The following is a 16,649-nucleotide window of genomic DNA, read 5'->3' on the forward strand; positions in this document are numbered from 1 at the left end:
CCATGTCGTATAAAACTTACGTTTAATTTATCATTAATCAGTTTATGTTAGAAAACAGCATATGCGTTTGTCAGAAACACAATGCCCCCCTCATTGCGCCACTGTTTTGTTGACCTTGAAGGATGACCTTGACCTTTTACCACTAAAATGTGCAGCTCCATGAGATACACATGTATGCCAAATATCAAGTTGCTATCTTCAATATTGCAAAAGTTATGGCCAATGTTAAAGTTTTCGGACGGACAGTTCAAAAACTATATGCCACCCTACCGGGGGCATACACAAATGTCTGAATGTTCACTGTAATATTCATTTTCTTTACAACCTTTTATAACTGGTATGTGTATTCTTAAGCGTATATGACACTTTTTTATAAAGTAAAATATCGATCGATAGCTATACATGTTCAATACGTGCTTATTCTACTGAGAAATAGACATAAACACTAACGAAACATAAAACAAACTGATTCGTTCTAAAGGGGTTAATGTCAGAAAGAGAACAGAAATCAGTTTTGAAATAACCATAGGCTACATCAGTTCGGATGATACACAATGCCGAAAACGCCTGTTCGTCCGAGCAGCATTGTGTTTGGTAACATATGAAGTTAACGTGGTTATTTTTTCTATTGCGCATAGAAAGCTTTCTTAAATTATATTTGTATGAGCCTTTTTAGCCTATGCTAAGTATTAAATGTTAGTACCAAGAAGCTGAAAAGGGGTATTTGCATCAATCTCGACAATTACATATACCCTTGCTGTGTGAATTAAAGTTGTTAGTTTCCACTCATCCGGCCGACCCTTTTGTGTGTGCCGTGTGTGTGCTGATGCTGAAATTGTATTAGTTATTTTTATGTTTATCAAATTAAGTCAGTTAAATGATATTACTGTATTCTTTTTACAAAATCCAGGCCAAGTTCCAAACGCGGTCACATGCGTTATTGTTACCACTCAAGAGGCCACATGTACGACCCAATCTCGATTAAAATATGGCAGAACTCTGATGGTTATACGCGTAACAATGTCTATTTAGTTTGAATCTTGGGCGTGCGTCTGCATTACTAGGTTTTATTTCAGAATACATTAGGCGTTAAGCCCATGGGTACACATACATATAATATACAATATAATCAACAGTTGCCAATAACATACAGGCATAAACATATACTATTTTAAGCAATATAGATTTAACATTTATATGAAAGAATAAGCAACTATAAAGGCATGCATAATAAAAATAAACAGCTATTTTTAGCACCGATACGTACTAATTTAAGGCAAGTATATTATGTGCATATTGTAGAGTCGTATCCTCTTCAAATAATAAAAAAAATGTTCAAAGCATTTTTATACATATAGCTATTATTGCTATGACTAAACAATAGTATTGTATGGCGAGAACCTTTGATAATATGATTCAGTTCACAATTTATCTGCTATTAATATACAGGCGAGTCGATGAAGTTCAATATATAAAACAATGGTCTTTACTCTTGACCTAAACACAGCAATAATCTATATACCGGTAACACAATAGCATTTGAACGATAATCTGTTTGAAGTTTGATCAGGTTTATGAAAATCAAGGTTCTTTTCTTATAAATAACACCTGCCAATTTGTACACGGAAGAAAATAAACCATATCAATGGACTTAATTGTCTTTGTTGGCTTATTTAGTACTCAATGCATTATATTAACATGATACCAATAAACCCAAATACTTGTAATATTTCGCAGTATTCTTAACTTGACATTATAAACATATTTTTTTAAAATAAAAAATTCCAATGGAATGGATTATACCTCCTGATTTAGAAAAGGACGAATAATGTCACCACTTTACAAAGCCGCCCTGAAACCAATATTGTTTTATTTCAGCGAAAGGTAAATGCAATATAGGTAAACTATTGATCCTTGACAGGACACATTTTTATTTCAAAATTCACAGCATGTAAGATGTAGAGATGTAGCGTTGTACAGTGTACACTTTCAAGAATATGTATACGACTTTACAACTATTAAACATGTGCATGTATATCAGCACTAAAAATGAGAACAAACCAATTAAGAAAATGCAGTGTACTACGGTTTGTTAATAAACGAAGTAAACAACAACAAAAACTGTATACCGGTCCATATTTGCCTACTCTGACTTGACAATAATTAGAATGAGTTGTCATATGAACTCTGTAAATCGTTTCCTTTGCAAAGCAGTCTTGTAATGAGTACATAAATTCAAACGCATGTGGTTTATTGGCCTGAAATAAATTTGAATAATCTATTGACATGACGTGGGCTGTGATCTCTTACATTTGTAATATATGGTGGCATAGACTCGAACAAAGCTGGTATACTCGTATGGGACTCGCCTATCGGCTCCTGAAATATGGGATGTCGGGTGTGTACTCGTCAAAATATATGATTGTATGGTACACACAGTGGTTAAATAACAAATCATTACTAGGTTAAACCGGCTAGCGCAGTGATTGGTACACGCAATTATCAATTATGCATATGAGCCGTGCTCTGTGAAAAGGTTGCTTAATGCATGTGCGTCCCAGATTTGCCTGTGCAGTCCGCACATGCTTACGATTTTATGATATTTTTCGTTTAAAGAAAGTCTCTTCTTAGCAAAAATCCAGTTGATGCAAAAAGTGTCGTCCCAGATTAGCCTGTGCGGACTGCACAGGCTAATCCCGGGCGACACTTTACGCATATGTATTAAACCCCTTTTTCACAGAGCGGACTCATATGAGTTAGTTAATGATCATCATTTAGGAAAAACTGGGTTTCCTCCCATAACTCACCCCACACCACAAAATCCGTACCAAAATTAGAAATCATTCAGGTGTACAAGTTGCAGATACAATACAATGTTAGTCCCAACTTTCGGTCGTCTAGTTACAGTAGTAACTTAAGGCGGAGTGCTTGGACACACTCCGGATCCAGACATAATGCAGCCTTACAGTTACGCGAGCGCGGGAAAACCAGTACTGGTACGCACATCGCTTTGAATTAAATGTAGGTTAAGCATCTCTCCATGCATGTTCTTTATCGATATCAGAATTTTTGCATAGAAACGTCTTATTGATGTCGGCCACCCATTTGGAGGTGTGAGTTCGAATCGTGCAGAGACACGACAGAAAAATATGTTGGCATTCTGTATTATATTTCTAAATTATCCTTTGATGTAACATATTTAGTTGGATAAATTTCTGCCGAAAAAAACGGGAATTTGGACTTCGTCTTCAATTTACATATTTATGGGGAAACACCGTCGATGTGCGCCTTTAAAATACAATGGAAGGCTCTTGACTTTTAATGAAAAAATCTCTAGAAACGCATTATATATAAATAAGAAAGTAATTGTGAACATTTAGTAAAAGACTTAAGAGTAACAGAGATGCACATATGTAAAAAGAAAAAAATGTATGTAATGCAGAAACAAACTACATGAATGAAATAGACAATGCACTGAGAGCGCGGTCAACGTGGGATTGTCATTTCGTAGGTAACTCACACACTGTATACACACACAGTGCTTGTTCTCACGGTTACAATATTTGCTATCGTGTTGCATTTTACACTACCAATTTCTTCCCTATATTTTCCATGAAACCCACATCCAGGAAGGTTGTTATTTGTTGAAAAAAAAATCCCACGCTCTATTCTAGATAGTTTGTCGTGTTTTACTTTCCCATTGATTTACTTCCCCTTTACGTTACGGTTTTCTCAGGATTCAGTGTTATGTTTTGTTGTTTTCAAAAAAAGATAGAACCGTAATTGCAATTAAATTGTAAGATCATAGGGATTCCTCACCTGAGCTATTCTTTGTGTGCTTGCACACGTCATTTCTTTGTCATTATAAACTCCACTGTCTACATATCGAACACATTCAGTATTCAGGAGGCTCGTGTAGACGGAACGACAGAGAGGGGAGCGGGATTTAAACTCACGACAGATTTTCTATAATTTCTTAATAAACTATAATGAGCAGGTAATATTTTAATGTTTGTATATTGTAATCAAATCATAACAGCTTGATTGTTTGTATCTTTAAAATGATTTATATACTAACGCACTAGAATAAGTTTTTTTTATTAACCTTCAAATGCGATGTGAAAATGGTTTGATGGAAACATAGTGTGTCTTTGATTTTTTTTCAAATTTGATATTCTTTATTATTTCAGAGGTATAATGGAAACGATTTTAATTATATTAATTATATTTGATGATGATGATGATGATGATGATAATTATTAATTAATAATAATAATATTATTATTATTATTTTATTATTATTATTATTAATTATTAATTAATAATAATTAAAAAAAATAATTATTATTATATAATATGTAATATAATAATAAATATAAATAATACCAAACAAATTGGTATAATCTTAAACTTGTGTTTGTTGACATCTGGCTCTGGCAGTTTATATGAAGATAATTAAGATATACAAGTTGTAATAATTTTAATACCATACCATCAATTTCAGTCGCTATGTTGGCGGTTTTGAGGACGACGATTCCTTGCGTTTAGGTCCATCTAAAGGTTCAAGGAACCGATCAGAATTTGGTATAAATCTAGCTTTTAATTATTATTTTATGAAGACAAATTGAAACATAATTGTCGGTTCAACATTTATTTACACTGAATAAAAGTTTATACATCTAATTACATATTCTCCCCAATAGTTTTCTTTTATCTTTCTTAATGACTCTACGAGTATTGATTAAATAAAACTGTCATACAAATAACTATTGATTACTTTTCTTTTGTGCACGTTTATCGTCGATTTCCAAGGGGACTTCTTTGACCGATCATTTATATGTTTAAATACGACCTAGCGCATGATTTGTCTTATTATTTTGTACATTATATATTGGCATAATTTTGATGGCGTTGCTTTTGCAGAGGCAAGAGGCTCGAATCGGGGTAACGGAACCTGGGTACAACTGAAGGATTTCCATTGTCCGGCCGAAAGATGCCCCTCCAGGTTTGATTATTTATTTACTCCCATAGTCACATGCTCCCTTCCTTGCTTCGTACCTCCATCCGTCCCTCCCTCCCTCCTTCACTATATCCGCCCCTCTCTCCGTCCGATCCTTTATCACTTCCTCACCCACTAACATACCCATTCACAAACAAAACAACCAACCGTTAAAATCCGCTCGCTCGCCTGCTCTCTCGCCAGCTCTCTCGCCAGCTCCTCAGCCTGCCTTATCGCCTGCCTTCAACCGCAAACCAATGCACTCTCTTGCTTCTATAATCCTCCATTCCCTGATCCCTCTCTCCCTCCATTGAGAGAAAACAAACCCTAAAACCCACAATCTAAACACCCACCTGTCCAATACCCACCCATTCAAAGATCCACGCACACATCATGCAAACCACCGACTAACTGACTGACTGACTGTCTGACTGATAAACTGACTGTCTGACTGATAAACTGACTGAGTCACTGACTGACTGTCTCCCTGACTGATTGAGTGACTGACGTACTGACTGACTCATGGACTGACAGACTGAATCATTCACTCACTCACTCAATAACTCGTTTACTCACTCAGACACTTACTCACTCACTCACTCACTTACACTCTCACTTCCTAACTCGCCCACTCACTCACTTACCCACTCACTCACTTACCCACTCACTCACTTACCCACTCACTCACTTACCCACTCACTCACTCACTCACTCACTCACTCACTCACTCACTCACTCACTCACTCACTCACTCACTCACTCACTCACTCACTCACTCACTCACTCACTCACTCACTCACTCACTCACTCACTCACTCACTCACTCACTCACTCACTCACTCACTCACTCACTCACTCACTCACTCACTCACTCACTCACTCACTCACTCACTCACTCACTCACTCACTCACTCACTTACTTACTTACTCACTTACTCGCTTATTCACTCACTTAACTTTTTACTTCTTTTACAGAGAACCCTTGACCTGGGTTTGCAAAAAAGATGAAGACTTTGTCTTCATCAACGAAAAAGGGAAGATAAAATGCGAGACGGGAAAACATGAAGGTAATTATGGTGGTTATGAAGTTCAGAGCAAATACAGCTTATTTGTGTCATAATCGTCTATTGTCCACCCAACGGTAATACTTTCATACCAACAATAATCGCTCAAAACCGTTTGGGATATTTTCAAAAGGATTGACTTGAATGAATCCTTCTTCAGTTATTCTATTATAAGTTCTCGTTTAAAAATGGTTCTAGCTGCTGCATATGCAGATCATCAAAATACTGTTTACATATAAACAAGTGAAATTTCTTAATTTTCCATAAAATCACGTTTATAAAAAATTCATATGCACCTTATTAAAACATTGCCATTGTTTCGAAAACGCGTATCAAACGTATGATTCAATTCACGTTTATAGAAATACCTTTCTTACGTTAATGCCTATTCCCCGTCCTTTAGCGGACGTATGCCAGTGGGGCTGGAACTGTGGTAACGACTATCACAAGGGCGAGTATATCCGAGCCGACTATGAGGGATTTACGTTCGCCATGTCACAGGCCGTGCAACTCACGGACAAGATGGGCACCCAGTGGGTGACCGCCCTCCTCCAGGAGCTGGGGAAGCAATACAACCAATGGTAATGCAGCTTACTGGAACTAGATTGTCCCGGTAACCAATGGTAATCTATCTTACAGAGACTAGGCAAGCAATGCAGTCAATGGTAACGTAGCTTACTGGAACTAGAGTGGGGCGATACAACCAGTGGTAATGTAGCTTTCTGAAACTAGGAAGGCAATACAGCCAGTGGTAGTATGTCGTAACATGCATGGAACGGTTTTGGAGTATAGTTTATTTGAATGGTGCATTGATACATTCTTGCGTCTATTCAACTTGTATTTTGTCAAAAATAATTTACAGGTTAAACTGATAATCCAGATTTGTTTAAAAAATGTAGTTTATTCATAGATTCATGTCTTATTACAACTTCACATAATATTGTAAAAGGGATTCACAAGTATACCTCACACTTGGATCTATCGCAATATACCTAAGTGCCTGGGTAAAGCCTTTAGACTTTATTCCATATCCGCATGTAAACTCTTCTTGACTGGAAAATAAATCTTAGATGTCTTACAAAACAACGAAGCCGTTATATTATTAGGATATCTATTTTATGGTCATCATTGTGTACATTTTAGGAACACTTGCAATACATATGAGACGCGCTTTGGGGAAACGTTGTTTAATGCATGTGTGTACAATGTGATCCCATATTTGCCTGTGCGGTCTGCACAAGCTCATCAGGGACGACACCTTTCGTCTTTAACTGGATTTTCGCAAAGAGGACACTTCATTTAAACGCAAAATACTATACAGGCGGAAAACACGTTTTCACAGAACGAATCTCACAATTATATTGTTCAAAACTGACCATCATCATTCTTGTATATATTTCAGATCAATCAGCAAACCCGTGTGCATACATCCGTGTCATATACTAAGAAGGGATGACGTTCACACGCACACGTTCACCATGATTATGTTGTATTAGATAAGTAGAACAACAGCCTGTAGTTGTTGAGCAGTTTGTTAAACATAATTTCCACATTTAAAGGATGTATATATGTGTCAAAAATAAATCTAACCTGATTAAGTTTTATATTTATTCTAAATTAAATTTTAAACTGTAAAATTATACTATAAATAGTAAACGTTTGTTCAATAGATTAATTTTCCAGCAATTACTTAGGATATGTATAATACTTACCGATTTCTACTCTAATATGTCTTATAGCATGATACAAAACAATCAGGACTTATTGGTTGATCTTATTTGTGTATTTTTATCTCGTCTGTTTCAAATGCTGAATATTTTATACACATGAGTATCGCTTGGCTGTATGTGTTCGATGTCTGTGATAATAGAACGTATCGTTGATCTTGCATTACATGTATGTAAGCAAAATGTTTACATTTATGAATATTGTTCTCAAAGTTTAAAATGTCTTTTTGTAGTTGTATGTTTATTATTTATTTAATTAAATAAAATGTTTATACCAACCGAGATGGATTTATGTATTATGAAACTCCTAATCTCGTGGACGTAATCAGAATATTATACTGTCACAACATAATGGACCCTAGATTGCACCGTTAATCGGTTAGGTACCTTAATGTCTGCAAAACAATCCATTATATTTAAGATTGCGTTGCAATTTAATCGACGTTGTGAATGAGTACTATGAAATGAAACGATAACTCTGGCGATGATTAGGAAATCTTTAGTAAGATGATATAGACAGCACTTACAATTATCAAACACACAATTTTATACGACGAGTCAATTTAAATGTTCAGCTGTAATTAGGTGGAAAAGAAGTTGTTTGTTTCCAGAAAACAGAGAAATCCTAATTTGTCATACTTTTTTTATAATCAGGGTCAGTTTTGATCAATTTAGTTACATTCAATCATATTCGCTAAATAATATTTTACATATAACAAAATAAATGCTCTTTATTTTATGCTTTCCGGTGGTTTATAGAGAAATATCAATGAATTAAAACTGATTTTTCAATGTTTCAAACAGTGAAAAATAACAGTGAAAAATCACGATAACTTTCACTGATTTACTGTGAAATGACGTCATTTTTTCGGCGAAATGACGTCACTATTCCAGCGAAATTCTGCTGTTTTAACGCTTTTACAATGTAAATAAACGGTGAAAAAAAATCACAAAATAAAAAGAAAATTTGTTGGATTCGGTGGAATACCGATTTTCAATTCACTTGTGATCATAAAAAATATATACCGTTAGCTATTTTCACTCGTGGCGAAAATATTCATATTATGATCACTCGTGAAATAAAATCGATATTCCACCAAATCCAACACATATGCTCTATATAGTTCTGGCAGATTAATGTCATCAAACAATCCTACTTTAGTGTGAAATAACTATTGTCTAGTAATACAACTCCCCCAACAAAAAAACGACCTACCAATCCTACCCTTTAGATGTTTGGGAAAAATCAAAGCATGTAACTGATCTTACCCATTGACTGCCAATTGACTGTTAATATCAAACACAAAATAAAACACGTACTAATGGAAACTTGTTTCATGGTTGCCTTGCTGTTCATCTACAATGGTACGTCTCCATAAGTCGAAGGAGTGGCCTTAATTGGCACCTGTAAGTTTGAGTCACATTAGTTTAAGCATAGGTGTTCCCAATTATTATCATTGATTGAAGAAGGATGGGTTTTAGTGCCATTCCAACATACCGGATTACATTAGTTATCATTCAAACATGTTTAACCAAAGCGCTTCCCTGTTTGTTGAATTTCGGCAGTGCATATGGTCAGAACTTCATTAAAGGATTACTCAAATTTCAGAAACATGATTAAAAGAGAAATAAGTTTTATTAATATTAATATTTATTAATATTAATATTTATTAATATTTCATTAAAGGTCGAATAATCTATAAGATACATAAAAATACACGGAGCGCAACATTAAACATAAAAATGATTCAGCTGGTTTGACCGTCTTTGAACGGTCAATAAAAAAAATCAGGGTTTACAACGGTTGAAAGGCGCGCCGAACCTAACAGTCAGCCATAAATTCATCATTTAACACCATAATGAAAATAACCATTTATCTCAGAAAGCGTAATTTCAAATATGAAAGTACATTATAGAGAAACCCTTGCTCAGGTGGCCGTCACTGTCCCCCTTATCCACATGTAAACATTTACAATGTAAATAATTTTAAACTAACACCCAACTGAGCACCTTTTGTACAGTTTTCAACCCTTAACCAATAGGCGCCGGTACACAATCTTCTATTAAGAAGGAGTGCTGTATCATAAGAAGAAGAATATAAAGTCGATTACATTACAAATTAATAACTCAGTACTCTGATATAAATTTATAAAATCAATATAATTACAACTTCCAGATGCAATATGTACTTAAGTTAATACACTTTTCAGCTAAATCCATCATAGTTAACGATTGATTTATACTCTTATTGAGCATACAACTCATACTCGCACTATTAACAGTTGAGACAATAAAGAATACAAGTATTTGCAATCATTTCAATGGCACATGATTGATTTATGCTTTCATCACTTTAACAATCGTGAGTAAGGATATAACCATTATTTTAGCATTTTAACATGTCGATTCGTCGCTTAGCTTTGGTATGTATACATGGCTCTCAAATCAATAAAAGCAATACGCCTTTCGTACATTCCTTGACATTGCAAGGGCAACGAAAAATTTCCCACACGTAATTAACTTATTTAGTACGTTTACGGCTTGTTACGTTACATGCATACAAACATCTGCACGCGCATAAACCAGGATGGTTATTAGTAATGCGATGCTTTCCTACAAATAAAACGGTATGAACTCGGTTTTCGAGCCTTTTTCCAATTTACTTCCTGGACACATCATATCGGAAAAATCCGGAAAAAAACACTTCCTGTTCTGATTGTGTCACGAGTTTTGCTGTGTTTATGTGACCACTTTGCAAGCAGTTGTCCAGTCCTGTACGTCATACATTCTTTGTCTGACACGAAATATCAAATAGCATCGTAAATCGTTTCATGCTAACCAAACAAAAAATCACGCAAATGTCATTTAAACAATGGTTTCAGATTGTGTGTACGTTATATTCAAACAAACAATTTTGGGTAGCAAAAGATATATATCTATCGGTTGTCCTGTCGATAATTATGAACCTAAAAAAAGACTTACAAAGTTTTATTAAATATGTTCGTCGATAATTTGGAAAATATACTGCTTACGTAACGTTTAACATACTCTGTTCATATAACAAATAATGAGTCGTCCTTTGATAGATTTACTAGAGCGTTTTTGTTTACTAGAGGTTCCATGTTTGAATACGACGAAGGCATGTTTTTATGCCATTGTTTTTCTTGGCATTATACTTATTTAATACTTTTCTATACGTTATAGTTTTGTTTCTTAATGAATTCATAGATATGTAAAATTATGCAAAATTATGTAAGTAAGTGCATATAAAGATTGATATACATAAATTTCGTACCAAAATGTAACTAAGAAATTTGCCCGTGTTCCGTTTTTTCTAATTACAAAATATTGTTTTATCAGATATCTTTGTTTCTTGCTTTTCCGAGTGCATTGATAGTTAATGCATTGTTCCTGTTTTCTGTATTTACATCCCGTTAAAATGGAACAAAGGAATTTCATTTCATCGACTACATTTCAAATTTGTTTAAGAAAGACCTCCCGTATACTACTTTCGATAAAATAGTCCCTTTATTGCTACACACCCTTGGGCTTTGTTCAATATAACATGCTTGATGTTTTATCTGGCTTGAATTTCGAATCAATACAGACCATTTGACCAACGTTTTAGTCGCCGAAATGACTTACAAAATGTAACATATTATACTTTTCAAATTAGGTTAACTTTGTTTCACTGATTACCCGTTTACACTGTACTATAATTATAGGAAAAACGTACGTATTCCAAGTATCTACCATCGGATGAACCAGGATGGTTATTATAGTCGCTCGTGTCGTGCGAAGCCAACCAAGTCATATTTGTAACATTTTCCAATTAATTTACTTCCTCCTCGAAATCCATTCAATTATCAGAAAAGTCACGACTTACCTCCTGTTCTTATTAAATTGGCAGTTTGTTAAATATGGGTTGTTTGCGTTGAGGACCCGTCTTATTTAAAACTTTTTGACCTTCAATATTATGATACGATTTAAAATATCATGACTGCCACGCACATACATATCTTGCTTTTTTATTGCTGTAATTTTGATCACTTCCTTGGTATCGCTCTTATACAATATATTTCAAATGCATACTGAGCATAAGAGTATAGTTTTGACCTTAAAAAAGTTTTCGTACATTAAAATGCACTATTTTCGATGATACATACCACAAATTTATTTTTTATAAGATAATACAGTTACCCGGCATATGCACCAGCACAAGGTATACTCTCTCTCCTCTATAATTATGAACCGTTAAGCGTTGATTAAATTACGTTTACGTAGGACCACGAGCATATTTTTTCATTACCGGTAGTGATGTTGAACATTACAGTGTATTGAGAAATCATTGTTCTGTTTTTCGTCTAATAAAAAAATTAATTACACTGAAAACAATACACACATTTAAATAGACGATGCGCATAGTTCAACAAAAACGAAAATAACTGTGATAAAAATGATGGGATGCACAGTTTACCTGATAAAAGCAATATGATATTATATATTTCTTTTGTCTGATTAATGTGGGTATTATCAGAAAAAATAGATGTTTATGCTTAAGATCACACAACTTGATCAGATGTTCGTCAGATTTGCCGCAGCTAAAGTGCGTAGCATGAACTATTTGTTTTTATATTATTTTTCTTATTGCGTCGGAACGGTACATTTATCTTTTTATGCTGATTAAGCCTGCATAGTGTACGTTATAGACGGTTTATTTTTCAGTAAAAAAGTACAAAGTCAATGCAGTTTTAAAACTAATTACGTATGACAGAACGCCCGACAAACATAAATGAAACAGTTTGCATGATTCCGCGCCCTGCGCTCGCTTCTGATTATACCGAAATATGGAATACGAATATTTTTATTTTTATTTTTTATTGCGCTTGCTCAAGCGTGGTGGCGAAAGTCCGACCAATAACGGTCCAATTTTTGTGTGGCCTAACATGATATTGACAAACTATAGCTTAACAATTTTGTAATATTTTTTAATTTATAATATTTGTTCAAACAGTGTGCGAATGGCATTTTATTGTTTACATAGAGCTTTTTACGTGCTTTGTCCATTCATCGACGGAATGGAAATAACGCAGCAAACTGTTCAATCAAGAATCCGATGCATCTCGTTACATAACCCAGACGGCTCCTTTTTGAAACAATAACTTATTAAGTGAAATGTTGCTGCATTATAAAGTAGTATATCATTCACCTTTGTTCTGGGTCCAAATACCCATGCATTGATTGGAAGAACAATGCTCTGCAAAACATTCAACTTTAAATTGAGTTCCGTTTGAAGACCAAAATCATAATTTGAGGTCAAACGGTGGAAAGAGAATTTAATATTAGCACCAACGTTTACGTTAATACAATTTGTTAGTTCATACATAAAAACCAGATAATATGGTTTTATTTATGGAAAATGTGATACTGTCCAATAAAAGTATCTGGGTGTGATGAACGCAAATATTTTAGTAACCGGGCTTAAATGTCTATTTTGGAATTTTTGAGCATGATAAAGAGTCAATAATTTAATTACAATATGTCTTATCAATAGTATATAAGGATTTATAGTAATGCAGAATATGTACACGAATGGTCATTATTAAATGAAAATGAAGTTGGTTCAAGATAGTTGGTTGACATGTTTCATTCAGATACAATGTATGTATTTCACACCTTTTCCACGGGGGTGGAAGAACAGGCCTTAGTAGGCATCAGCCAACCATAAATTGTGCCTTATAACAAGAAAAAAGTCGTTATGATTCACGTGTAATTGGTATTATATGGTTAATCTTTATGGATATATAAGATGTAAAATTCACACACATACGGTGTTATTTTGGTCAATGTATCGATATTGAATGACAAAATAAAGTTTCAATTACACACACATCCAGGATTGGTTCCTTTATAGACGGCACATACATTTTGAGTTAACCATACTTAAAAATTACGTTACTCAAAAAATAGAACACCTATTGTGCTGTGCACATGCAAAATATTCTATTAACATGTAACTCTTCGAAAACAGTACTCAATATACTCCACAAATGATCAATGGTGATAGAAGCAACAAAATTAAGTAGCCGGCTGCATAAAAATCCACTGTGTCTGTTTTCGCTGGAAAAAGGTCACTTACTTAAGTAGACATGGTCAAATATAATATAAATGGTAGACATGATTTAAGGTTACCGGTATACATAATGTGTACACGTTTGTTTTCATGATTACATATTTAATGAAAATGTATTTTGCATTCAAACACACGCAGGGTTTAGGACGAGCAGTTTATTTTAAGGGTACACTTTGAAAATAACCAACACTCACTGTTCTGTCAGCCTTTTGGCTTTCATATTTACCGAATGTTTACTTTGACATAAACTGTACTTATCGTCTTACACATGAGGCGTTTCGCTAAGATGTAATGTACTCGATGCTTCATTAACCCACGTACCCAAACTTGCAAGTAATCTTTGTAGGGCATTCCCGGCGCATACGATATAAATCAAACCTATTACTGCAAATGCTACTGCTCAATCAGTGACTTCGTGGCTTGGCTTTGTATTTGTTTGCAAAGATCTCAAATTGTTAATGGCCAATAAGCATTCCATATATTGCAAGCACATGCCAATGAGTGACGCATATTATCCCACGGAGACTAATTTAACCAGGATGGTTATTAGTCATGCGTTCAACGAAAAGGATTGTTTTTGTCATGTTTTACCACCAACCACCTATGTACTTCCCGTATGCGTCATTTCTGCAAAATCCAGAAACACCTTCTTGTTTTGTTTTTGTATTTTTGTGGACGCGTTGTTTTAGCCCTGACCTAGATTGATTATGTTACCTGACACGAACGATAACATGTCATCGAAAATGGAAATGGACATTTTTATAATGTACAACTGTTCGTTTTCATTATGCACAGGTGGAGTTTTACATCCTTGTCAACTGTAACTGTAATATAAACAAAGGTAATAAGAATTTAGTCAATTTACCATATATGACTGAAATGCTTTCCTCTAGTCCGTTCAAGCGGTTATTAAAAAAGTCGAATTTTATCTCCCGCCGTCGAAAACGTCAAGTAATGATTTTCTACTTCATGATATTTGTACATAGATATTAAAGTGAGACACAAAGTCAAGCGTATTATAGTCATTAACATGGCCCCAGTTCATGTCAATTTATTTGGGAACAGATCAACGATAAAGTAATTTCGACAGTAAGGTGCATTGTAACCGCTGTTTTATCGTTTTTTACAGCATTGTTAAAAAACTAACACTCGAAAAATATGTAAATGTATCTATGGACGTTTGTCACAATATATAGAATATAACAATATATAATGCTATTTGAGTTCTGTAAATCATGTATATTCAATTCCAACTTGACAAATGTATTGTAAAAGTACTAAAAAAGTTGGTGACGACTTTTTAAAAATGGTTTGATGTATCGTAACCATTATTCCCCAATAAAAGATGAAAACTTTTAATCTTTATGTTTTTTTAATAGACGGGTTACATGTCTTCTAAATATCTACCATTGAATGAACCAATATGGTTATTAGTATCGAGTTTTCTGTAATACGTTCAAGGAATTTACTATTCGCAGAAAGTGGACTGTATTATTTATCATATTAATCATGTTTAATGATTAATTAATGAAATTAATTAATCATTGAGGTTTTTGCTTAGCGTTCTTTCAAAAGTACATAATATCTTAAATAAATTAGTAGAACGATAGTTTTAGAGACATGCTTTCGAGGAATAAGGTGATTATCCTTAAGATGAATGAATGAAATCCATCCCCGATGCGTTTTAACTACTTGCTTTTATACAGGAGAGTTACAAAATTCGAAATATGAATATAACTTTAACTTTGATTTTGCTATTGATGACCGTATAATGCTTCCTATGTAGGTTTGCTGAAACTTCACAAGCCAAATTCAAGTATTTGTGCTGTATAAGAATGACTTTTTAATAAAAGTGGTATATTTTATGGTGCTCATTTTTCTGTTAAACGTGGCCTGATAAAAAGTTACATTCTATATTTTCTGTTCACCAAACAGTTTAATGATATAAATAAATGACCGTTGTATCCACCTTCATGTAGAAAGTATTTGGTATGAGGCTTTCTATCACATCAGTTTTACAAAAAGGCATGAAGTACGATAAATAAGCAAAAAATACACGACCATATTTTAATGCACATAAAATATTATAAACATAGACTTCGATAATCAAATAAAAATTACAATAGGTGATTAATGTCATAAAAACGTATGTAATAATAAAATGTGACTTACAACATAGCCTTAGTTTAAATATAAGGCAAACGTCAATTTTAGCATTAGTAAAAACACAAAAAGCAATTGTCTTCATTATTAAACGAAAAAAAAAGGAATTTCACAATATATCATTACATTAGGCGATTATGAACATATTCCAATATTGTTGCCTGAGCACACGCAAAACATGTGAAAATATTTCAAAATTCATCATTCGTTCAATACACACACATATAAATATAATTAAAACCTTGCTTGTGATTAACATTTTAATACAGGCTTTTAAATAACAAGGCTATACTATTTTAACGATTATTTTCGAAACCATCGGCTAGAAATTCCTTAACGTCATCGTCAAGATCCCCTTTAAGGTCGTGTCTGGTTACTGCCATCCGTTTTGCACCTGTAACATTGAACTGTGTTTATTTCATGTTTTGCAAATACATCATTTTAAAATAAGCGTTGGAAATAAATCGAGGGACTTTGGTTATAATCCATTTAGACCAATCCATCAAGACGGGGGCTACGGAAACACACCGAATACCATTTTGACGTGTTATACAACCATAAAA

At 34.1% G+C, this 16,649-nt stretch overlaps 2 protein-coding genes across 3 annotated transcripts in view; one reads left to right on the plus strand and one right to left on the minus strand.

Moving 5' to 3' along the window:
• Positions 1-3,761: 3,761 nt before the first annotated feature.
• LOC127842230 (uncharacterized) lies at positions 3,762-8,069 on the plus strand. Its single transcript, XM_052371646.1, has 6 exons — positions 3,762-3,997; positions 4,505-4,584; positions 4,924-5,005; positions 5,975-6,066; positions 6,467-6,644; positions 7,466-8,069. Coding segments are annotated over exons 1-6 (441 nt in total). The 5' UTR covers positions 3,762-3,989; the 3' UTR covers positions 7,467-8,069.
• Positions 8,070-15,976: 7,907 nt separating this feature from the next.
• Positions 15,977-16,649, minus strand: part of LOC127842222 (uncharacterized) — a 4,550-nt gene continuing 3,877 nt past the window's right edge. For both annotated transcript variants that reach the window (XM_052371638.1, XM_052371637.1), the window contains exon 6: positions 15,977-16,480. In XM_052371638.1, the coding sequence (XP_052227598.1) occupies positions 16,383-16,480 (98 nt within the window). In that variant the 3' untranslated portion in view covers positions 15,977-16,382. The remainder of the gene's footprint in view (positions 16,481-16,649) is intronic.

Source organism: Dreissena polymorpha, chromosome 8 (assembly GCF_020536995.1).
Source record: "Dreissena polymorpha isolate Duluth1 chromosome 8, UMN_Dpol_1.0, whole genome shotgun sequence".
In the NCBI taxonomy this organism is placed as follows: Eukaryota; Metazoa; Mollusca; class Bivalvia; order Myida; family Dreissenidae; genus Dreissena; species Dreissena polymorpha.

Bases quoted from the DNA above. Each gene is read 5' to 3' on its own strand.
- LOC127842230 (XM_052371646.1), top strand. The intron at 4,585-4,923 runs GTATAAATCTAG...TTGCTTTTGCAG, and splicing joins AAGGAACCGATCAGAATTTG to AGGCAAGAGGCTCGAATCGG. The intron at 6,067-6,466 runs GTAATTATGGTG...CCCGTCCTTTAG, and splicing joins CGAGACGGGAAAACATGAAG to CGGACGTATGCCAGTGGGGC.